The sequence below is a fragment of the Syngnathus scovelli genome, chromosome 11, assembly GCF_024217435.2.
Source record: "Syngnathus scovelli strain Florida chromosome 11, RoL_Ssco_1.2, whole genome shotgun sequence".
NCBI classification, from domain to species: domain Eukaryota; kingdom Metazoa; phylum Chordata; class Actinopteri; order Syngnathiformes; family Syngnathidae; genus Syngnathus; species Syngnathus scovelli.
Genome location: NC_090857.1, coordinates 2,406,135 through 2,427,500, shown reverse-complemented (window position 1 = coordinate 2,427,500; position 21,366 = coordinate 2,406,135). Strand labels below are relative to the sequence as shown.

General features: G+C 47.9%; 1 protein-coding gene across 6 annotated transcripts; it reads right to left on the bottom strand.

The window, feature by feature from the left end:
* Nucleotides 1–2,702: 2,702 nt before the first annotated feature.
* On the bottom strand, nucleotides 2,703–20,918 carry mtss1 (MTSS I-BAR domain containing 1). 6 transcript variants are annotated; one of them, XM_049732893.2, is made up of 15 exons: nucleotides 20,205–20,918; nucleotides 15,572–15,633; nucleotides 14,512–14,585; nucleotides 11,334–11,418; nucleotides 10,892–10,983; nucleotides 10,735–10,809; nucleotides 8,402–8,559; nucleotides 8,229–8,336; nucleotides 7,892–7,989; nucleotides 7,740–7,815; nucleotides 7,042–7,212; nucleotides 6,484–6,594; nucleotides 6,159–6,309; nucleotides 6,006–6,032; nucleotides 2,703–5,609 (listed from the first exon to the last, which is right to left on the bottom strand). In XM_049732893.2, the coding sequence occupies exons 1-15, from the start codon at nucleotides 20,274–20,276 to the stop codon at nucleotides 4,495–4,497; spliced, it is 2,475 nt and encodes an 824-aa protein (XP_049588850.1). In that variant the 5' UTR covers nucleotides 20,277–20,918; the 3' UTR covers nucleotides 2,703–4,494. The 6 variants fall into 6 exon arrangements, with proteins under 6 accessions (XP_049588850.1, XP_049588851.1, XP_049588852.1 ...); XM_049732894.2 differs by having other exon boundaries at nucleotides 6,159–6,288; XM_049732895.2 differs by lacking the exon at nucleotides 6,006–6,032.
* Nucleotides 20,919–21,366: the final 448 nt, after the last annotated feature.

Below are 21,366 nucleotides of genomic sequence, written 5' to 3'. Positions count from 1 at the left end.
CCAAAGTATGCAAGCACACACACTCATTTGTGAATGAAAAAGTGCCGTCAGCGTGTGTGGTTCCTTCCTCTACGCGGGTGCCTTTGAACGTGTGGAATGCGCAGTTGGCGGGAGGCCAAGCGGGCGCTCCTCCGACCACGCCGGCGGGAAAAAAAAAACAGCACGGCAACAAGTGTGAGCAGTGAAAGATCATTTTTTCAAGTAGCGTCTTATCCTTAGCTAAACGTAACCTTAACTAACCTGGCGAGCTTGAGAATGACTTAAGTCAAAAGTCAACGCGACCTACCCTAACACTAAGCTTTCGGAATTTCATACGGCCAAAATCGCGGCCTTAGTCATAAAAGTAACAAACAGAATAGAAAGACTTAAACGTTTAAGAAACCTTGCATCTTATTTTAGCGTGTCTAACTTCTCCACCAAGGGCAGTACAAACAGTCACGAGGACTGAAAAGAAGAGTTTCACAGCTACTGTTAGTAAATTAGTAAGCTGCAATCCTCGCAGAGGATAAAGAATATATGCCAGTGAGTATTATGTTATATTATCTGGAGCCTCATTTTTAAGTAATTGTGCCAAATTGCTGCTAGTTAAGTAAAGAGGTCACGGGAATCCACCAAGGCACATCAATTTGCATACTTGACAGCTGGGTAAGATGATGATGTTTTGCAGTAAATGTTATAACTTTCCGTATGGAAACTAGAGAGAAGTTTTGATTGAGTCAAAAAGTGTGCTCCATCGGAACAAGTCAGACTCATTCAGTCTCACTGAGTCACTTCTTGCAGCGGTCACACGCACACACAAGCGCAAACTAGATCCCGCCCCCGCCACTTGCCCATTGGATGAAAGGCTCGGAACTTTGGCGGGCTTTTTCCTCTCCTCGTGACTAGCACCACTGTCGTCAGCGAGGAAGCATGCAGTGGGTACAAAAGTTCAGCGGGGTAGTTGCCACGGCTGTGCATAAATCTACCCCCCACTGCCACCACCTCCTTTTACACAAACCGCCCACACTCCCCGAAACCACCATCTGAGAAAGTAAAACTCGTTGACAGACTTTTTTTTTTTATCTGTACGTTACACATTCATTTAGGTCTTGACTCATAAAGAGGCTCGGAGAATTTTTTTTTACTCAAATGTAGATAGGAGGCATCTACTTGAGGCGAGGCTTGTACGGAACCACTAAGTAAAATCATATTAAACAATTTTAGCGTTAATCATACAATGGCCGTGCGTCGTCAAGGTGATGCCCACAACCAGCTTGACATTCAAAGGGCAACTTTGTCAAGCACCTCAAGAGCAAGTAGAAACATCAGTTAGTTTGATTGGTTGGTTTTTATATGTTATCTCGCTCAAGTCTTTGCACAGCGCGCCCGGCCGGCCTTCTGCTTCCTTTTGGTCTCGCCGCCGCTGTTTGGTTAGTGATAACTGGTGGTGGGGGCAAGAGCGGCTCGATTATCAGCTAACCTTGAGTTCGTTAGCACCGCCGCCCGCTGTGCGATAGGGGCATCTCGTGAGCTCTGCTGGAGTCTTTTATGGCAGCAAACACAACAAGAGCAAAAATGTGGTAGAGATGAATGCGGCAGGAATAAAAAAAAGTTGAAGTCAAAGGTCAAAGTTGTGCGAGTTTGGAAACAGTGAAAAAGTGAAGTGCTGTTAAAACTATTCCGATACACTTCAGTTAGTTTTTGATAAACTTTTACAATTAAAAATAAAAATGTTTTTGCCATAGCAGTGTGGTGTGAGGGCTTCAAGCTTTGTCCCTCTTCTCATGAGTTGCGTCACGGTGTGCTGCGCCCCCTTCCGGTGCGAGCAGGCACGATCAGCTGGTGCAATGTGACTGCAACAAGCGCCAGCCAAATTTGTGCCGAATCACCGTGACGTGGCCGCTGAGTCAGTCACTGGTCCGATTTGGGCCAGCCATGACTCACTTTCCCAATATGCATAAGCGTGTCTGCTTGTGATCACTTTCTCTCCATGACAAGGCCGGAAAAGCGTCCAATCTAAGGCCCGGGGTCCAAATCTGGCTGTAATACTAAATTCAGCTTTAATTTGAGGGCATTTATGTTCCGCCTACTTTAGAGGCTCAAAAGTAATAAGACACTTGGAATGGCCCAGGTGGCAAAAGCAGCCAATATGATGTGCTCAGATTGCTTTTTATGATATCGTGGCGTTTTTTTCCAAAGTATGTGCCGTAGCTCAAAATGACGGCAGGGAAAATTTTGCACATGTGACACAATGAGGAGATTAGACTTGTACACGGTTTGGCCTGGCTCCTGCTGAGTGCATCATAACATCCATTAGAGAAGATTGGATGTTGCTATTTTAAGGGAAAGTGGACGGGGCATCATAAGATGATGAGTCAGCATCAGCTTGTGTGTGTGTGTGTGTGTGTGTGTGTTACCTGAGAGCAAAGAGGTGCGTCAGTGCACAACAAAAGCAGAGGTGAGTCAATCCACCTGTTGTCATCGCTGTTCTAGGAAAAGGTCACATCATTAGAGATGCCTGAATATTATAATGATGCAAGAAATCCTCTAAATTCACTTTTTAAAGTCATAGGAGAGCAAAATTTAACAAAATGGCCTCACCGGTAGGGTGGGGGGGGACATAGACCAACTCTATGTGCTTTTAATCCTCTTGGAACGACCTTGGCTGACCTTAAGGGGGGGGGGGGGGGGGGGAATCAAGAATCAATGAGTCAACTCTCCTGTTGTTTGTTTCAAATATTCATGGAGCAGCGTGACCTGCTCCATGTTTAATCATCAACCGAAAACTCCAGAAATAACCCAATAGACAGTAGGACAAAAACCTAATTACAATATTGAGGCCTTTTTTTTAATTTCTAGAGCGGTGGAAAAGAAAAAAAAAACACGCGAGTGTTTCATCATTCCAAAAACTAGACGTACTTGTAACAAGTAGCATTTTAATCACGTTTGCTATGCACTTATAAAAAATAAAGTTAACAAGAATCTACACCTTTTTCCAAATCAAGCCTCAACAATGACTCAGCAACAGCCCTCCATTGATCTTCTGACATCGTATTGTTTTTTTTTGGCCAGCAAACACAAGCGGCGACCTCCATTGTGCCTCAATTATTTTACGATTCATCTCTAGCGTTTAACGATCTAAGTGATTTATGAAGCCCATCTCTGCTGCCAAACAAGCTCGCAAATAAACGGACAAGTGAGGATGAAAAAAAGACAGCAGTATTTTTTTTGACGAGCACTCTCGATATAATTATGATGTGATGACACTCGAGGAGCGTGACGGCACTGGAGAGGAAGAAAAAAAAAAAACAATAACCAAAAAAGTACATTCTAATAGTTGGTGCCCTTGCCGGGACATTTTAAGGATCTTCTACAAAAATAGCACGTCGGCGTCATACCTGACGGAGCCGATGCAGAAAAATACAATATGCATGTATAGATATTTCAAAAGGAATATGTACAACCAGACAGAACAAGAGAAAGCCATTTGAGCTGTAACCGTGGCGACCACCGGCCAGACCAGAAATCAAAACTTCGTCCAACTAAGACTAAAAGTCAATTCGCCAAACCTGCACAGCATATAAGAGGCACACAAAACAAATCTTTTTTTTACTATTTTTACTTTCTCATACTAAATTAAAAACAACTGAGTATTCTAAAACACCTCAAAGGAACTTTTTTTTTCATAGAATTGTTGCATGGACTGAATAAAAGCGTCTCTAACCCTGAACTCAATCCCAAAAGCGAAGAGCGCCATCGTGCGGCCAAAACGAGTAAAGCAACGGGAACATTTTGAGCTTTCCTCCTCATAGCCCCGCTATGAGGTCCAAGAAGAATCAAACTACACTTACAAAATGAAGCACTACAGTTCAACTGGGAGGATTCTGTTCATTCCCAAAACTGCTGACTCAGCTCCTTCTCCTCCAACTTATTTGCAGTCCTCATGTTCAGTCAACATTGAATTACTGTTGGAAAGATCAGCATTGGAAAAATAAAAGAAAATGGATCCGCATTTGAAAATACAAGCGACTAAAGTAGAAAGCTGAGCCAATTGGGAGAGGCGCATCAAGCGCACCCAGGTCAGACAGCCAGAATTCTTGCAAGCAGGAAGTGACTCCTCACTAACTAATAGACTACAAAATTCCAGCATTTTTTTTTCTAAGTTGAACTTTCCATATGAATTCACAGGGTTCAAGTAAATGACTGTTAAAGATTAAAAAATAAAACAAGTTGGCTCTTAAAAAGAACTTAAAGCTTTTTTTTCTTTTTTTTGCATTGTGCAAACCGAAATAAGAGTGACCAACTCTAACATCGACAAAGGAAACTTAGGTACTGCCCTCGCATGTGAAATTGGGGAGCTGAATGCCAAAGCTTCACTCCTTGTGGACATTTACAGATAACGTTGGAGAAATTTGCTACGACTTTGCCAGCCGACTAACAAGATTTCCATGTCCTGGTCAAAAAGGAGAACCGTCGAGTCAAACAAAAGGCAGAAAAAAATAGGCAAGCAACGTCTCAATTGTGATTGATGGGCGGGGGAAGCTGGGGGGCCGAGCGGTCGTTGGTCAGGGTCCTTTTGAGCTTCACACCCTTAATCAGCTTCAGCATGTCCATGTCCCCCCTCGCTTGCATCGGGACGTCCAGATCTTGGTCCAGGTCCTGGTCCCGGCTGGAGAGCAGTGGGTTCTGCTCCTGAGTCAAGTAGCCTGGGATGGAGTCCTCGCGCTGGGCATGGGAGGCCGGAAGCTGGGCCTTCTGCTGCTGGAAGAGCTTCTGTTTGTGCTGCTGGTTTTGAAACTGGACTCGGGCCTGGAACTGAGCCTGACTGTTGATCTGGGGCCGGTTCTGTTTCTGAAACTGTTGCTCGTAGTGAAACTGCGGCATTTGCGCCTGGTGGTTGAGCTGCTGCAGATGCTGCTGCTGCAGATGCGGCTGCTGCTGCTGCATTTGCGCCTGGTGGTTGAGCTGTTGTAGATGATGATGCTGCTGCTGTTGCTGCATTTGCACCTGGTGGTTGAGCTGCTGCAGATGCTGCTGCTGCTGCTGCTGCTGCATTTGCGCCTGGTGGTTGAGCTGTTGCAGATGCTGCTGCTGCTTGGCAACGGCGCCTTCTGGCGGCACCGGGATGGGCATCTGACCAGGCACCAGCTGATAGTATGGCGAATACGAGGATGATGATGAGGTGGAGGACAGCGGCAGGGCGCTGAGGCTCTGCGTGGAAGCGAAGAGTTTATTGTAACCGAAACCTCCTCCTGACGTCGCGATGAACACGTTCTCGTCGCTGCCCCGGGTCGTCGCCCCCGCCGGGACCTGCGGCGTGCAGATGGGGATGGGCACGCCGCCGCTGATGGTGCCCCGTCGGTACGCGGGCTTGGTCGACGGCTTGCGCCGGATGGTGGCCGTGTGCGAGCCGCCCGTCAGCTCCGTCTCGGCCAGCAGGCTGACGGTGGAGGCGGGCCGTTTGGACTGGGCGAACTTCCGGTACTGTAGGCCCAAGTCCGAGTTCCTGGGGATGGTGGAGGACTTGTCGAAGTCTGACTGGGTGCCGCCGCCCCCGCTGCTGCCGTGCGACAGGTGGTGCAGGGAGATGGAGTCGCTGTCCCCGTGCAGGGAGATTGACTCGTAGTCAACTGGAGAGGGAGAACAAGACGCACGAGTGACATCGGGGCACTTTTGTGCTCTTTGCAAAGTTGAACTTGCTAGAAGAAATAACGTTTGCCAACAAATGTGGCTACTTTTGAAAAGTAGCTTTCACACGGAACCAGGGTAAATGCAGTGCCCTCAGCTGTCAAGCGGCCAGGGTGCATCTGGTCGACAGTCGACGGCGGCGTGCACGTACACTAATTGCACTTCATCCATCTTTGTTTTGAATACTTTGAAACAAAAAAGCCGATTCGTGCCATTTCCATTCATGTGGTTTCGAGTGCAAGTCAATTGAGACTCAAGCTCATTAAACTGAAGATGAAGAAAAGGGAGGATGCAAGCAGGATGAGGAGGAAGGAAAAGGAAAACAAACAGAGACCTACCATAGAGGGGAGGCTCTCTCTTTACAGCTGGAAAAGAAGGAAGGAAGGAGGGATTCTTTTTAAGCAAAGAAAACAAAAGCAAAATGACGGACCGAAAGGCTCCAGACAGTGGCGAGGGCGACTCAAAGTGGCGTGCACACGTGTGCTACTCACCGTGCGTGTGAATGGTGTCCTCGGAGCAGGACGGCGTGGTGGTCTGCGTGCTGTAGCCGCTGGAGCAGTGCAGTGAGTCCCGGCTGCTACGCGGCGCATCCGCCGTCAAGGCACCCAGAGTCAGGGCCAGCTGATCCCGGGCAGAACACGACTGAACGGACCAACGTGAACAATGAGTTATTCATTTTTGGAAAGGGGGGGGCATCTCGATGACACATGCTCTGGGAGTAATTATTTCTAGGCTCTATCAGCAAACCTGTTTTACTTTTCTGATTTACTCAAAATGTTTGCCTGATGAGGCACAGCTACTGTGTGTATGAAGTACCTGGCCAGACGTAGACATAGCGCGGGCCCTCTCGCTGTGAGGAGGCGCCAGGAGGCCGTTCTCGCCACTCATGCCCGCAGAAGCCAGCTGATTGGTGGAGCCCACCGCATCCTGACACACATGCGCACAAACATTAGCGTGATGAGCCGCTGAACAACAAAACGACAATCAAGACAGGGATGCTAAATGCAGCAGGGGAATGAGACCAAAAATTGGGATGCGCCCCCATGTCACGAATGCATGATTGTTTTATGTGCAAATATTCATTCTTAATGAAACATCAAACAAACAAAAATGAAAAAGTCACAGATGTTGTTAATTTGACAGATTTTGGATTTGAGCCTCAAAATTGGGAAAACATAGTTGCTCAATGTTTGTGTGTGTCCGATTAAAAGGTAACCAAGCAATACGGCAGACTCTTTCATTTTGGATGACTAACTGCACATGAAAGGGTGGAAGTGAAGGTCAACGCACAGACGGTGGGAGGCCGATGCGATGGGGCGGACAGCTACCACCATGCACCACACCACAAAAAGGGAGAAAGCGAGTACGCCTCACAGTGGTTACATCCCGGCGGCTGACGCGGCGGCCCGGCGGGGGGCGACGGCCGGCGTAACCGCAGCGAGCACGGCCAACCTGTCGGGCGCCCGAGCGAGAGGGAGCGCTCCCTTCGCTGAGGGAGCGGCCATTTTCGGCGCTGCCCATGGGAAGATTGCGGCAGGAGCGCTGCTGCACACAGGAGAAGCAGCGTGTCCTTTTTAGACCTTTCATTTTGGAACAGCCATTTAGTCAAACATTAGTGAGTGTGCTATTGAGTAAGCAGTGGATTCTCCCAAATTCTCCAGAATTCGACTTAGAGTGAACAAAAAAACAAAAAAAAAGTCTCATCAACAGATTCTGATCCATTTTGAGGAACGATGGTCTCATCTCCATTTTCCCAGTACTTTCTTCCCTTGCCATGGATGACTTTGATAAATTCGATAAATTGTACAGCCTTACGTTTTGTCATTATTTCCTTCAAGAAACGAGCATGTGGATAAAGTTGCACTAAATCCGTGGATGACACCAACGCTTGGAAGATAAACAAACCCAATGCACTCCTAAACGCCCCCAAAAGTGGTACACCATGAAAGTCAACCAAAAGCCTCTAGAAGAAAAACACAAAACTAGGCAGCTGCAAGCATGGTCATCCAACTTTGTGAAGTCAGTGAGCATAAAAATGTTCACTTTCCACACATGGCGTGAGTTGCCGTTACCTGGATGTGCACGCCGTCCACAGCACAGCTGATGGAGTCCAAGGAAGGGACGTGCCGCACCGACCCAGAATGGTAGCTAATCAAAGAAAAGTCAAAAGAGTGTTAAAGGTCACACCAAAAACAAGAAATTAAGTTAAGTCCGAACATGTCACCTGCTGACGCTGCTCTTCCTGGACAGCGTGTTGCAGGGAGAGGCCGGCGGTGTCTGGTAGGCATAGCTGAAGTCAGAACCTTTAAGGTCCAAAATCACCTGAGAAAATGAAGAAAACTCACATCAAATCAGAACCGGGTATTCAACCTATGTAACAAATATGTGGCCATGCGGCTCAGTGTTGTGTCGCACCCTCTGCATTCAACACAAACACCAAAACGCCTCTGTAACTCGATGACCAACAACTTCAATATTCCACCAGGTGGCGCCGTGTCCACTGTTCTTTGGTATCAAAGAGGAAAAAAAAATGAAAATACTGAAACAAGGAGGACACGTGCCTGTTCGCTGGCGGGTGGCAGTTTGTTGGGCTCGGCCGTCAGCGAGGTGAGATCGTCCAGGATGGGCTGCAGGTGGGTCACCTCACCCAGCACGTTGATCTCGTGGTCCTAAATGGCACAGTGGCACCGTCGTCAGCACATGGAGGCAGAGGTGCGCGCACGCAAACACTGACCAGCACTGGCTTCAGCATGGTGACAAAGGTGCAGTAGCGCGCCCGCTCCTCAATGAGCGCCCGGCACACGGCCCTCTTCTCCGTCTCCTCCAGGACGGCGTAGCGCACGTTGACGTCCTGCAGTGCGCTGTCCAGCTGCCCGCGCACACCATCCTTGCCTGAAGACAAACACGCAAAAGGCAGTGCTTTTATCGTTCCTAACTGATGGATGCGCTCAACAATTCCCACAGGTCCACGTACTGAGAAAAAAAAGAAGAAGAAAAACACCAGACTGTTTGTCGCTTTTAAGTATGTGTCTCACTAAGTGACAGCAGAGGGCAGTGTACTCTGTTTTTCCATATTTCTAATTGGCTTCTAGGTTGCTCTGAATTTCATCGGAGGATGATTGTACGCCAGTCGTCGGCCATTTCAAAAATTCCTAAAGCAACCCAACCTCGCATGTGCGAGCAGAGGGCCAGCAGACATTTTTGTTGAACAGCGTCTGCGTACGGGTGCACCGCTGGGTCAGTGAGATCGTTTTGACATAGCTAACAGCAGCTCCATGTCGCCAAGTCTGCCTGAGGTCTGACCTCCACAGACGCCCCTCCACAGACACACACACACACGCACAATGTGTGGCTGTGACTTGGCAATGGCAACAATACACCGACATGAATGGTGGAACATGACTCCTGCTACGCTGCATGAGGTGAAACCATTTTACAGAAAAACCACACTATGAAATGTTCCGCGAGAAAAGGGGCGGGTTGGGGGGCTGGGGTGAAACGGAGATTGTAATTGCTCCAGATTGAAGCTGTCAGTGTCGAGCTTAACAAACCGTAAATTTTCCGTCCCCTCAAAATAACTCAACGCACAGTCATCAACGTGCAAGCTGCGGGCACAAAAGTGAGAGCACCTTTAAAAGTGAAAATGTCCAAATTGGGGTTATCGTTATTGAGTGTTTATTGCGCAGTAAATAATATTGCAGCTATTTCAATTTGTGACGCCCACGCCGGTTTCGATTCCCAACAGTTTAAAGAAAGCCATTAGAGTGAGCGTATACAGCCTGCAGCACTTGAGAGAAAGCAGCAGTAGGCAAGAAAAGGCCATGCTTGAGAAGCACTTTCTTCACACCTAAAACCAGTCCGTCTGCATTCCTGAAACCCGCACGCACAATGGGGGACTGACTACTAGCCTGGGGCGCCCTTAAATGACAATCGACAGCGATAACGAGAAGGTATGTCGGGCAGTCTCATCTCGGCAGATCAATCGCAACGAGCCACACGGACACAAAATGGAGGACGGCGAGCTTTCTAAGTGTGTTGCACCCAGCTCCACGCTCGCTCGTCTTTGGGGCATTCCCAGCCCGGGGTGACACTTTGTACTTGCAGGCTTTCTCGCCCTTTCTCATTTCAACTTGAGAGTTTCACAAATAATGTCTGACCTCGTCGTAGTAACGCACAGCGACCGACAGCCACCTTTAAAGCACCCTCATCTCCTCCCATCATCTGCCTCTCGCTCCGAGCAACTTGAGACGCCATCTGAAGTGGTCGCATACCGCATAATGATAGAGCTCGTGGACGCGCACGCAAACGCGGAACGCTCCGTAATTATATTTTCGCCCGAGCCCATCATGAATGAACTGAAGTGAACCGACCGAGGAAAAGAAATTGACATGCAAAACGGCAGGAGTGCCTAAGCAAGGAGAGCAGCGGTGGGAAGTAATGCAGCACAAAAACCTTGCTTGCGTCGCTTCAATTCCCTTCAAAGTCAAAAGAAATGTCTTCCCTCGAGTAGAACCTGCAAAAATCTTTTCCGATGCCGAAACATAACCACGTGTTGCATCACAAAATATACCCGCCGTGCCGAAAGCCAACGGCTGAAACGAGTTGCATTTACCTTGGGAGGGTCGGCAGTGTCACTCATTGGGTATGCTTTGTGTTTACCAAGTGTGTGTGTGTGTGTGTGTGTGTTGCATGTGCTAGAGCTTGAGGAGGTGTGTCTCAACATGTGTTGGGGCGTTGCCTCTTTGCTGCGATCATAAAAGGCCGTAGGCAATCGTATATTCTGCCAAGTGGTAATCTTCGGTTTTGGGGATCGTGTGGCCAGGTGTTGCCATGGTGATCACCGGGTGTGTCACGGGAGTCTCCTTCCACAAGAGATTAAGCAAAACCCTCCAGGGTCAAATATTCAAATTCCTCAATTTCACTGGCTGACTCCCGCGCCACTCACGGGGTCAGGCTGCGCCATTTGAAGCCACAGACACTCAGTCAAAAATTGGAATTCATCATAACAACAACAATGATGTAAGAATTGGAACTTTTTTGGGATCAAACAAGCTGTCTCCATCATACCTTTTTTGACCTTCCTCTGCAGTTTGACAGTATCGGATGACTTTTTCTTAATATCTGCCCTCGCCTTTTTATACTCTGAAACGAGAAAGAAAATACATGCACGTGAATGCGGCGTTGCGGAGCGGGCAGGCACTTTTTTCGTGCCCGGCTGGCAAACCTTTGGCGTGATCTTTGTCCAGCTGACTGGCCGCTTTCTTCCACTCCTCCATCTTCAACTCCAACGGTGTGATGAGACTTTCTGACAGCGCTCTGGGAGGGCAAAAGACGTCTTGGTGAAATCACTTTTTGGTCGTTTTACAGAAGATGACATGCAAATGCCTGGTCGCTATTTCCCGGGAATTGCCGACCTTAATCGAGGCACTCAAAGTTGACGTATGTCTACACTTTAAAGTTGAGGCTGTTGCGCAAGCTAAGCGTTTAGGGTCTGCTGCCCTCGCACACACTGTCAACTCATGACAAGCCTCCTCTTGATAAGAGCAGACGTCACCGTCTGGCATTCCCACAATGAGAGAAAAGGTGGCAGCCACATTTTTGCGTCTCCTCATTTGCCTTCAGGTGTTTGAATACGTCACAAGCACAACAGCGTGTGCGTGTCTTACGTGGTGAAAAGCTTGAGTTTGGATTCAATGCTGCGCTGTCTCATACACATCCTGGTTAGCGCCGAGCCGATCTCCTTGGTAGCACCTGCAAAACAAAAAAAACACCCATGAGTTAAGTGGTCTTTTGTGCTTTGAAATTCATTTGAAATTATTTACAGCAGTTTGTGAACCAATGTCAGTTTTAATGCGCCCGTTGGAGAAAAAAAAAAATGGAGGCTGCCCTGTACTAGACTGTAGATATTAATTGGTTCATTGTGTAATGAGTAACTTAAGGGCGAGGCAGCCATTCAAATTTTAAAGTAACAACGGAGGCTTGCGAGAGCGTCTTCGTGGGATTAACTTGAGTGATTTATGCACTACAGGCAATAAATTTATGAGAAACACACATTTTACCAGCACGTCATCTTTTACGAAGTCAAAACAGGCAGTGCAACATTAAACCGAGCAGGCTGGATGGAATAACGAAAGAACACGAGGGGGGGAAAAAAAACTGCTGACTCATCGATGGAATTATGTAAAATCCAGAGGGGGTGGGGGGGTGGTGGAAACCCTACTGAAAGCGGCACAACTCTGGCAAATGTGAGCGTTCATGCAAAGAACGTGATGTCAGTGAACATAGAGCAATTCACTCCTACGAGCTCCACCCAAAGCCTGCTGCAAGGTGTGACGAGGCATGTTTGCTTTATTTGCCTTCCCCTCCCTGTCACACTCGGGCCATTAAAATGACTGCGGCCGTTTGAATCCCGCCCGGTGCACAGAGCACATTTTACGCTCCAGGCCATCCAAACAAGCACGCCGTTTGTCATGGGACAAGCAACATCGAGCGTTTTCCCCTCCCGTGTGTTGCTGTTGATTATAAACCGCAAAGAATGGTAAATAGGGAGCTGCCAGAGTGTGCTCAGGTTATGTCAAGTAACAAAACAAGAATATTAAAAAAATAAATGAACGAACTATCTTAAGTGCTTCGCGATCATTATATGTCTTCTGTAGGCAATTAAGTGCAGATTTCCACAATTAGCTGTGTCCACTTGAAAGATCCCCTGTCACTGCGGCAAGAGACACACCATCGTGGTAATGACCCATTAGGAAAATAAAATGATGGCCTCGCCTTGCCCGCAATGAGAACAGCCCGTGTGTCTTCGCCGGTCTGCTGAATGGAAGCGCACGTAAAGGTGAAAGGAAAATAAGCTGCGCTCGTCGTTATTTCCAATTTTCCTTCTGAGAGGGGAAAACAGAGGCCAGAGTGTTGGGCACCCTCGCCGAAAGTACGTTTTTCCGGGCTGGCCTGGCTCATAATGGGACTCATTCAACAACAGCTCGTCCGGCTATGTGTGCGACTCGCAGAGCGGTTGCCGCGACCACGCGCGCAAAACCTCATCAATCTTCCCGTCTGCTTGTATTGAACCACTTATTGATTCATTGACCGGCTTTTCGGGATGAAGTTATTGTTGTCCTTCAGCCGCAGACGTTAGGAAACTTCCATAATGGCCCGTCAGCACCTTGTCAGCATGCGTGTTTGCTTTTCGGGCAGGGGGGGGGAGAAAGCCTCGTGATGCCAAGATGTCAACCGGTCCTGGGTTGCCATGGTGATGAGTCATGCGGGAATACCACAGAAGGCAAGGAGGAAGAACACTTTTTTAAAATCATCTGATGATAAGTCTTATGAAATCTGGTGCTTTTTGTTTTGCAATCTGGTGCTTCCCACTCTACCGATCATTTTTGTCTTAACAATTTGGGATTGTTAAAATCGGTAACCGCTTCTACTCAGTAATGCCGGCAATTTTCAGAAGACTTTGACGACATTAGCACCAATTGAATCCGATCTTGACAAGAGTGTGATATCATCAGCCGAGCCACAAAAACACTCACACAGAGCCCAGAGAGCCATGTGACATCATCCAGCATGACACAGACACGCCGCCGCCTCGCAGCTTCTATTTGCGGCCACCGATCGATATTGATGAGCGGGCAAATTGGGACAGTGGCTCTTTATTCCCCATCGCATGCAAACGGTCAATCAAGTTGCACACATGGCCTTCGAGGCTCCCCATGAGACCCACGCAAAAGTCTGAGCCTTGTCGCCCTTGTGCAAGTCAGCTGTTGCGCTGCTATTGGACAAACACCCTGGGTTGGACAAAGCAGCTGACGAGCTAAAGTAGCGGCCCAAAGGACGGAGGAGGAGGCAGCTGTCTAAACACACACACACACTGGTGGGCGAATACGCTTGGGCAACACGTACACACGTGTGACGTCCCCCATCATCCCGGCTAACACTTAGCTTACAGCTAACAGATGGCAGCGGTTCTCTTTGCGAGCGGCGCCAAGGCAGAGGAGTTGCCGGGCCGCAAATGCCACAGTTGGAGCCAGCATGTTCGAGATGTTCACACTTTGAAGGACACTGACGTGCTACTGATTTTCTCTCTTCCTGGATTCCGCCTGCCTCGCGAAATAAATCAAATGGGTTTTATCATTTGAAAACAAACATGACGTGGCGTTAAGCTAGTGAATCACCAAGACAAAACCTCGATTTTTACAAGCGTTAATCTTGTTTTGCTTGAGCTTGATCGTGATGTTCTGCGCGTGACCTAAAGACGCGTCTTCGGAAAAGCTCTCGGCCTCCCAGTGATGACACATGTTGGGCAGCGTGACCCGTTTAAGTGCCTCGAGTCAGTGTTTTCACAAGAACACGTCTTCAAAATCAAAAGCCTCCTTTGTTCTTTGCTCATAACAATTCATAACGAGTGATGCTACAAGTGTCTCTGTTGCACTCTCAGCTCAGTCGCCATTTGCTGTTTGAAGCTGCTCAATGGCGAGCCGCGATTGTCACACGACGTCAGAATCTGAAGTGTGCCTGCCTGCTTTTTTTTCGTGATGTCATCCTATTACATTGGAAGAGCAAAAAGACAAAAACGTTCAGGCATGACGGTGCAGGCCTGCTGCTGTTGCTGCTGCTTCCTTGGAGGGGAGCGGCCACGATTGGCTCTGCCGCTGGGCCTCCCGCCCACATGCTGGATTTTATTTGAATACCAACTGCTCTTACATAATCGCAGCGAGCGTCTTAAGGCTCCAGCTCAGAGCTCCCCATGCGCAGCTGGAGAATCAACACAGCGCGCAGGAGAAGCCCTTTCTGCTTGATAGACAGACAGACAGACAGACAGACAGATGTGTTTGTGTTTACCTCTGGAGCCCATGGCCATGTCTGCAACCTTCTGAAAAGCATCCAGGAAGGCACCCGTCACCAGGATGGTGGTCCTGAATAGTGCGACAGACAACAAACGCTTTGAACACTGACCCACATACGGAGCAAATGGAACACATCAAAATGCCGTTACGACCAGTCGTCATTTAAGACACCCAGGTGAAATTGCAATAATAAAAAAAAAGAGGAACAGGTGTAACGGCCGGGCACCGCGTCGGAAACAATTTGGCTCGAGGAAGGGAACAAAATACTTCTCTTTTGTATTCAGAGGGAACAATTGAATGATGCTCAAACGTGGCGAGTAATAGATTTGCCAGGATATGAAAGATTCTCAAATAAAGATTATTTACACAGTGACTTTGTGGTTCCTTCTCAGCAACTTAAGCTGACTTATTAATCAAACTGGATAGATGTTCGTTTGAAATGAAGTGAACAGACAGCCAAGCGCTTATGGAGCAGCGCGTGGCTGGAGTAAAAAAACGACGAGCGTGTCACGGAACGCTTGCTGCTCTTTGCCTAGTTTGAACACACAACATCTCAGCAGCAACCAAAAATTGCCAAAGGGACTCAAACAAGGACATCGCTCACTCTGTGGTTCAGTTATTGGACGACTGACTGCTAAAAGCCACATGAGAGACTCTCAAAGGCCAGTTCGGCAGTGCAACTGGAAACCAGCTCAAGCCACATCATTAACATCAATGGGCCTATTGTCTGCTCTGTGTGTTAGGTTATGAATGCTACTCTAGCACTGCATGAGCAAACACACACACAAGGCCATCACTCTGAGAAAGCTAACCGAGAAGATCAGATGACAGTGTCTGTGCGTGCTCTCATGTAAAGCGGACGAAAGAAGCAAAATGGCTACCTGGGTTGCTGTTTCACAACCGGTCTGGGATGGCTCATTTCACAATCTTTACTGCGTATTGTATGGATGCTCCGATATTAGAACACACGATACCATTTCACCAGCCTGCTGGTGGAAGGACTTAGATGTGACACGACGAGCGTCGGCCATTGCTCTGTTTGCTACGAGTCGTACCTGAGCTGCGACTGAAGTTTGACTCCCTTGCTGGCAAAGTCCTCCCACGTGGGATAGCTGGCCTGCAGAAAAACAAACAGCGGTGTTTACACTCGTTTCACTAAGCAACAAGTTTATTGCAAAGCAAACAATACAAACAAAAAAACAGAACACAATAAACAAAGCACACAAAAACTGGCAAATTAAGTTTGAAATGTTTGGAATGGGGATAGCCCGAGCAGGGTTGAACCGGTTCCTCTTATCCAGGATAAAAAAACAAAGAAAATAATTAGCTATTAACCTACAACTACACATGTAACTGTCATAAAATGTTATCTGTCTAACAAGTGTGGCCAGAGGAGATTTCTGCACTTTTCCGGCATGGAGTTTAAAATTCAACTTCAGATCATCTGAAATTATTGATGACTAATCAACAATGAAGCAGAGTTGAGAAAAAAATGTCTTCTCATATGAAGACAGCAGATAAGGTTAGCATCTTTGCCGCAGGAGTGCAACGTGCCCTTCAGGGTCCACAAACCCGTTTTGACGGATGATGTCATCCAAGGCGCCTTTCGCACTGCGGGCGCTCGACGCGGCAGCTGCTCAGCCACAACGCCACCGACTCTCTTCGACCCATCTGACCTCTGATGAAATGCCTTCATGCGTCTCGCGTTCTGCCACCTCGAACGTGTCCCCATTTTGCTCGTCGTCAGAATCTTCCGAGAGTCTTTCTCCCATGAATGTCACAAAATAGCGCTGAAGAGGCAAACTGGACCTTTCATCAACTCCCCCGAGCCTTTCACACAAAGTGGAACTTTATCATGTTGGCTTTTGTCCGGCGATCTCCAGCAATTTCTAAAACGGTCGTGGGAAAGCGCCGACCGCCGCCGACCCGAGCGGTCATGAGAGGCGAGTCGTGACTGTTAAACTTGACACCCCAGTCCTGACTTTTGGCTCGCTTGCATTGTGCTTTTGCTACAAAGTAATTCCGGGAGAAAATTCCAATTTAGAAGCAGCAAATCTTGATGTCCACGATGCCAACTTGGAAAAATTAGCCAAGCAGTCGGTGAGAACAAATGTTGGAAAGCGAGCTGATTCCCGGGCAACTTCTCACCTAAACCTGACATTCTCCCCGAGATTGTCGTGACCGCCGGGAATGTTCACAGGTCTCTGCCAATGCTACGGCAGTGGGCGAGGCCTGTGCGAAAACCAAGGTCCTTTTCACAAGTTAGATTTCAGTGAGGGGACGCTTGGGGCGACATCCAAAGATCTCATCAAGTTGTCAGGCCACGGCCGAGCTGCGTTGCAAACGTCGTTTTGAATGACTGCGGGTTCTGCGACACTTATTTCCACTCTGCTCCACCAGGAGCTCCGGCTGCTACGAGGAGAGGAGCCCTGCACTCAATCGAGAAGAAACCACAGTCTTGTTGTTTCGGAACATTTGCGAAGAGCTTTGGAGCATTTTCAGCGAGGGAGGATGGGGGGGACGGCCAAGGAGAATGAGAAGATTATAAATGCAATCTGCCGGCGCCTTTTCGTCAAGCTGCTTGTCGATGCGTTGCGCGCGCTGAGCCCGAACGAGCTTTCAAAGCCTCCGCGGCTGCTCAAACAGCAGCTTGAGAGGTTTGTTTGAGCAGGGCTGGCTGAGTCCGAGCGGGACAAAAGGAGCCAAAGCAGACGGCCGGGGCGTGTCAACATCACGCTAATGGTTTCTTTGGAGACGGACCGCAAAGGATTCTTAACTCATAACTTTCAGGAAGTCGAATGACACAGAATTGCTTCATGTTCCTCATTGGATCAGTCAGCTGGGTGGATTCAGGTCTAAAGGTGGCTGAGTCGTCATCCCTCCCGACTGTGATGATAGCTCGCCATAACTTTAAACATTTTAAACCTTTAAACGGAGTGCTGCTCCAAGCGCAGTACGTGCGTGTGTGTTGGTGTGTCACCGCAACCCCACCCTCCATTGAGCGTCACTCATCCGTCTTGCTACCTGTCGACTCATGTTCGTCCATCCCTTGCCGTGTACTCGCCATCCTCCTGAAATGGATCATGCGCGGCTGATTTCGGAAAGGAATCCAGACTGGGATTGTCTGGACGATCCAACAGGTTTCTTACATCTTGGTTGGGACATTGGGTGAAACCACAACCTTTATTCTTTTGGCGATGTCAGCAACAATAAAGGCCAAGAAGTCCCCTCCGTTTGCAACAGAGACTTTGTCATAGTCTGACGCAGACGTACACGAAAAGAGAATTGATTTCAGGAAATGAAAAACAAAAACTAGGAATCATCTAGCATTGGCCCACGAGTTTGCGAGGTACCGTTAGACAAGGACGCTCGGCGGTCAGACGTGCTTGAAGGCATTATCACACCCAGGCAGATGTAACGACATGAAAGCAGCAGTTGAATTTGCAAATGTCATTCAAGACATGACTAACTGCTTTTTTTTTTTTACTTTTTAATATTAACAGTGCTTCGTTTGGTTTGGAACTCGTGTGACAGTTCATAAAGTTTTACAGTTGGGAAGGGGAGGCTTGCTTCCAAATCCAGACAACAACCCAAAGGTTCCAGTGTGCAAGTAGTCAGTTGTCAGACTTTGCCATTCTACTCACTCACACACGCACGCACACACACACGTACACACATCAAGGTTTCAATTTCAGTCAAAAGGCAAGGAGGAGCAGCAAGAAGAGGAGGTCTACTGTTGTCGGGAGCGACGTTCTCCTTTCAAGTAAACAACTCACAAGCATAAATTGAATCCTTGTGAAGCGCGAACGACACTGCGGGAACGAGAGGAAAGCGATGCGGCGCACCGATGGCGGGAGGGAAGGAGCGAGGGATGGACGGCGGAGCGAAAAAGCAGAAATGTGTGGGCTCCTGGTGGGAGATCGCTTTACTGTCACAAACCATGCTAGTTGGTCTGGTCAATCACAAGCATTTTTCTCCATCTGAAACGGCCGCAAGCAGCACTTTGGCAGCCAGCCAGCAATTCTTCTCTTCAAGCCGGTCACCGCCACTGCCAGTCGACTGAATGTCAACAAGAGCATTGACACATCGGTTTCTTCACCTCGCTGACTTGAATGTTAACGAACACGACAAAATGCCATAGACAGGCTAACGTGAGCGCCAGTGTCGCAGTGTTACCTGCCGCCACCGAGGAGCTATTTTTGGAACGGGCTACGCGTCGGTGACCCCTGATTTAAGCGACACTGCATGACTTTGGGCTGCGGGAGGAACCTGCAGTCGACGGATTAACTCGCGCCGCCTTCGTCAACAGGGTGTGTCCATATGCGACTAATTAGTGTAATGACCCCGACGAGCTCGGGCAGGTTTCTGACAGACCGATCAAAAGCAATCGAGTCAAGTTGGCCCCGATGAGAGATTTATCCTGACAGAAAGGCCGATTAATTGGATAGGACTGCCGGCATGGCAGAAGGCGAGAGCCAATGCCATGCTTGGAACACCGCCATGGATGCCCCCCCCAGTCACACACACAGTTCTTCCTAATTGTGTTCCAGTACACGTGAGTCACATCTAGCTCTACAAGTTCCATCAGGTAAGCAACAAATTGCTTGGCGATCGGCACGAAACTCGAAGCTGCTCGATTGCTTCTCCTTTGTCAGGCAGCTCTCGGATATCAAACGCAAAGTTTAGCAAACAGGTGTTGAGAAAATCGCCTCGCGAAAATGAGTCATTTGAGGAGCCGCCGTTACGCAAGCCTCGTCGAATTTGTCGTCTGTGTCATTATCTTGTCATAACTGAGACGGTAGAAGACCCAATGGAGAAGTCACGTGCCACGCTGCACCAGGTCGCCTGATTGCCCACCCCACCCTTGACCCCCGTTTTCACATGGCCCAACTGGAGTTGGAAAACTCAATATAACCGAAACCAAAGTCCAGCCGCTTACAGCGTGTCAAATTTGGCGTTCGAGTTAATGCCCCAGGAAAAAAAACAGACCTTGCTAGACTTTACGTTTGTATCTCCTAGTATACTTTTATCAGCACTTTCATCTATCAATTTATTAATGTTAGTTCAAGTACTTAATGCGGCAGCAATCAAATACATTCAGAATCATTATATTTCTATCTACTTGGGGTCACAATCATCAAAGAGCGACAGGATTATTTGTGACTTTGAGTGTGCATGACTTTAAAAGCCCCTTTGTGTCTTTGCTGTGTTAAAAGCTAAGCTATGTGCTTGAGTTGAGTCACAAAGTGTCATTTTTTAGGTCGAGTTTGACAGTACATTTTAACTGGAAGTAGCAATGAACAGTTTGAAAAGTAAACCATGAATAATTGTCGATTATAGGGCAAACTTGAAGTCGAGTTAGACAAAACCAAGTTTACGCATAAAAATCAAAGCAAAAAGTGGTTAATGGGCGCTCGTATCTCGGGGCACCAACGTCCGCCCATCCATCCATATGTTGAAAAAAAATGTAATATCATTGAGTCTGAAACGTAATACAATAACTAAAAAGGAAACGAGATTAATTTCAAGCGTGTGAATAGCGACTGCTTTTACTTGAAAGAAACAATTTACTATTCGAGTTGCTTCTAAACAGAAAACCCAACAATATGCGTGGACAACGCGGAACATAATATTGTGATCATTTAAATCCATCAAAGTGTAATTTCGGTGCCATTTCAACACAATTACCTTCATGTCGTTCATGATGAGCTGGAAGAGACCTCCCAAGGCGCTGCATTCCTTCTCTATGGCCGCATCCATTTTCCACACGGGCAAGAAAAAAAGGGGAACGTGAATCCAACTTTGTCTTCTTTAGAAAAACTGTTTTCAAATACTCCCAATGGTAGAATCAATGGAGGCCTTTGGAAGGGGTTAACACTACACCAACCGTGGGGCAAAGTCCACTTTTCGTCAAATTAAACCGCCCCCAAAAGTGCAGCAGGGAAAAAAAACACACACGAGGAGGGAGATGAGACACTCAGCCGATGCTAGCCCCCGGCCAAGCGGATAAACATCCCGGGAAATAGCACATTTTGCCGGACGGAGCTTGCTTGGGAAACGCTGAAAAGTTGGTCGCTTACGGAGGGCTAGCTAACCGCGGCTAGGTGGCTAACTGCGCTAGCAACCTGTAACTACGAGTGGCGACATGGCACCGCTCCGATTCCTCGCCTCTCCGTCGTTCTCCTGTCCTTCTTCTTCTTTATATTCTTTTATTTCTTTCTGAGAAATCAACAATTAAGTGTCATTATTTCCCAGCGGTGCGTCGACGTTGCCTTGTGACGAGTTTCAGACGCCGTTTTTTTTCTTCCACTAGTCCAACGGACAGGGAGTCCTCCCACCTCTTTAGATCCTTAGTGAGAGTGGAGCGCGCGTACGTGGGTGCTCGTGTAACGTGCGTGCTTGTGCGTGCGTGTGGTTTTAATGGCCCACCCAAGCTAGTCACTGCCAACAAAGTTTACATCCTGTCAGAATTTTCAAAACAAAAACATTAATTGCATCGTCATTGTTCCTTGAAGAGTGTACAGTTGTACTAATAATTGCAAAAAAATGACTGTAGCAATCCGGATTACCTTTAAGTAGGGTGACTGAAAGAGTTTTAATGGTCCTTGTAATAATAATAATAATTGCGCCACCGAGCTGCCTAATCGAGTTTAGTGTCAGTGTTATTTCATCTCTTTCCATGGTTTTATTTTGAAGTCCGAGTGGAATCCGGTCATGAGTCCTGATAGTTTGACGTTGCGTATCCGGGCAAGGTGGAGGGAGGTTTTTTTTGTGGGGCAAAGACGTGTGGGCGTCCCGGAGGGGCGGGGAGACACATGTGATTTAACAGTCAGTGAAGTTATTAGTCATC

Bases quoted from the DNA above. Each gene is read 5' to 3' on its own strand.
- mtss1 (XM_049732893.2), bottom strand. From the start codon at position 20,276: ATGGATGCGGCCATAGAGAAGGAATGCAGCGCCTTGGGAGGTCTCTTC. The intron at 11,419-14,511 runs GTAAACACAAAC...TTTGTTTTGCAG, and splicing joins CATGGCCATGGGCTCCAGAG to GTGCTACCAAGGAGATCGGC. The intron at 7,816-7,891 runs GTGACATGTTCG...TTCTTTGATTAG, and splicing joins AGGAAGAGCAGCGTCAGCAG to CTACCATTCTGGGTCGGTGC.